Below are 2143 nucleotides of genomic sequence, written 5' to 3' on the forward strand. Positions count from 1 at the left end.
GCCTTTTGCCATTGAAAGCAATGTGCAATGACCTGATCCCAAGAATAGTTTTCTTTTGAAAAAGACATGTAAAAATCACAGTTTTCCACACCTTCTGTGTGCTTTTCTACATTACTGACAACCCCCCTTTTTTCCTACCCCATTTCTTCTGTCAGCTCTGAATCCTCCATGGGATTAAGATAGAGCAACCTGGACTTTGCTTCCCTTCTTGCCCCTGACAAAGTGGGTTACAGCTCAAACTCTGGTCAGGTTGTTGCAGTGTGAAACATGCCACAGTCAGCACTTTCACTACTCCTGATGATGACACACGGAGCAGAAAAAGTCCAAATTGACTCTCAAGATGCTGCTGGTGCAATTCACATTTGAAATGACAGGTACAAACAAGTTCCTATTGTAAAGTACATTTTTTTTAATCAACCAAAAATAATTTCAGCAACACCAGTGCTCTCTTACACCTGTGAAAAACAAGACAGTAAGAATATCATCTCTGCCATTTTTCCCTTTCCACAGAGCTTTTTGTGTAGAGGTGGGAAAGCTTTTCAGCCAGAAAATGATCAGTAAATAACACCACTCACTCAGTTTGTAAAGACATGCACAGATTAACACCGTACTTACTTACCACTCCAACAGGGAAAGCTAGAACAGCCATCACCCAGTCACGGAGGGAAATGAGTTTTTTCAGCTGCCTCTCTTGCTCTTGACTGTCATTTCCTTTAGTGAGAAGACTCGACAGGTCCGTCAAGACGCAGATCCCAAAGAAGACAGCCTGGATAACCTGCATGGGAGGGGAACACACTCTTGAACACGGAGAAAACCAGACCTTTGGCAAAGAGCACGTTGGACACAGGCATGCATGTAGAATATTGCCATGGAATTGTCAGGGGGAGTGGGAAAACATCAGTCCCTTAAATACGGGTAGAGTTTGTTCACATAAAAGCCACTTGTGCTTCTAGACTGAGAGCCCTGCATGCACCTTGCTCCTCATGTACGGGGGGAATGGATGCGCGTGGAAGGAGCATCCCAGAGATGGGACTTCCCACCCTCACCTCAGACATGTGCCACCCTCTGGGACTGAACTGCAGCCACCCCTTCCTGCTTCACTCCATACAACCTGGCCCCAAAGCCACAGCATTCACCTCTGATGCAGAAAAAGTGAGGAACGCTCTCTGTAAAAAGAAAGGACAGAAGAAAGACAAGTGGTTCTTTCCCTTGCGCCAGGAGGTCTCCCTTGGACACCCTGCCTGCCCAGACACCCAGAAGTGAAGAAGGTGCCGGAGACTTCCCGAGAGATGCAGCACATGGCACAGGCTTCAGCAAATCTATCACTACTTCATCTCAGGTAGCGAAGGACAGGAGGAGCAAGCTGCAGGAGTTATTCAAGCTTGCTTTTCATGATGGCGGACTGTCATTTACCTGCCTTTTCCTTTTTTGCATTTACGTATTCGTGTGCAATATCGTCAGACTATCTGTTATATTAAACTGGTAGTTTCATCACCTGAACCCACTGATTCGGCTCAAACTTCACTTGATCTTAGTTTGATCACTGCATTTTTCTTCCTTAATTAGTTTAGTAAAATTGTAGTAAGTTACCTTAGGAATGCTCTTGCCTGAAGGACCTGCGCACCCTTTCCAGTACAGTTCAGAGGAAGTGCACCCACTTTGTTTACTCCCCGAGCTGGATGCCCAGGTCACAAACCCACACGCATCAGGTAATCTCAAGTAAAAAATTAACAAAACACAGGCTTGCTTCCCAAATTGCACAGTGATTCATCAAAAAACATACACATATGCTTAAAATACATACTATATGTTTTTGAAACCAAGCATGGAGTACTAGTTTAGAAGACTTATTTGTAAATCTAAGTGTTCCTCTGATGAAGAGTCTCTGACTAAGCAGCAGATCATCCAGAGAAAATAAGAATAGCACATACCCAGATTTTGCAAAAGACAATTTATTATGTGCATACATCTTTGCAGAATTTAGGCTATAATAAGAAATGTACAAAACCACCTTCAGCTAGGGGACACTGATTTGGAATACAGTAGGGGAGGGAGGGAGAGGGAGCGGGGCAAGGAGGGAGGAAGGAAGGCAGAAGGAAGGAGGGAGTGAAGGGAAGGAATCATAAAATTGTTTAGGTTGGAA

The 2143-nt window shown here is 44.4% G+C and overlaps 1 protein-coding gene across 1 annotated transcript; it reads right to left on the reverse strand.

The window, feature by feature from the left end:
• Positions 1–619: 619 nt before the first annotated feature.
• On the reverse strand, positions 620–775 carry LOC104168173 (androgen-induced gene 1 protein-like; the record flags this gene model as incomplete). The annotated part of the gene is made up of 1 exon (XM_009708659.1): positions 620–775. A coding segment is annotated over one exon (156 nt), but the record flags the coding sequence as incomplete, so codon positions are not given.
• Positions 776–2143: the final 1368 nt, after the last annotated feature.

Source organism: Cariama cristata, unplaced genomic scaffold (genome assembly GCF_000690535.1).
Source record: "Cariama cristata isolate BGI_N322 unplaced genomic scaffold, ASM69053v1 Scaffold45879, whole genome shotgun sequence".
NCBI lineage: Eukaryota > Metazoa > Chordata > Aves > Cariamiformes > Cariamidae > Cariama > Cariama cristata.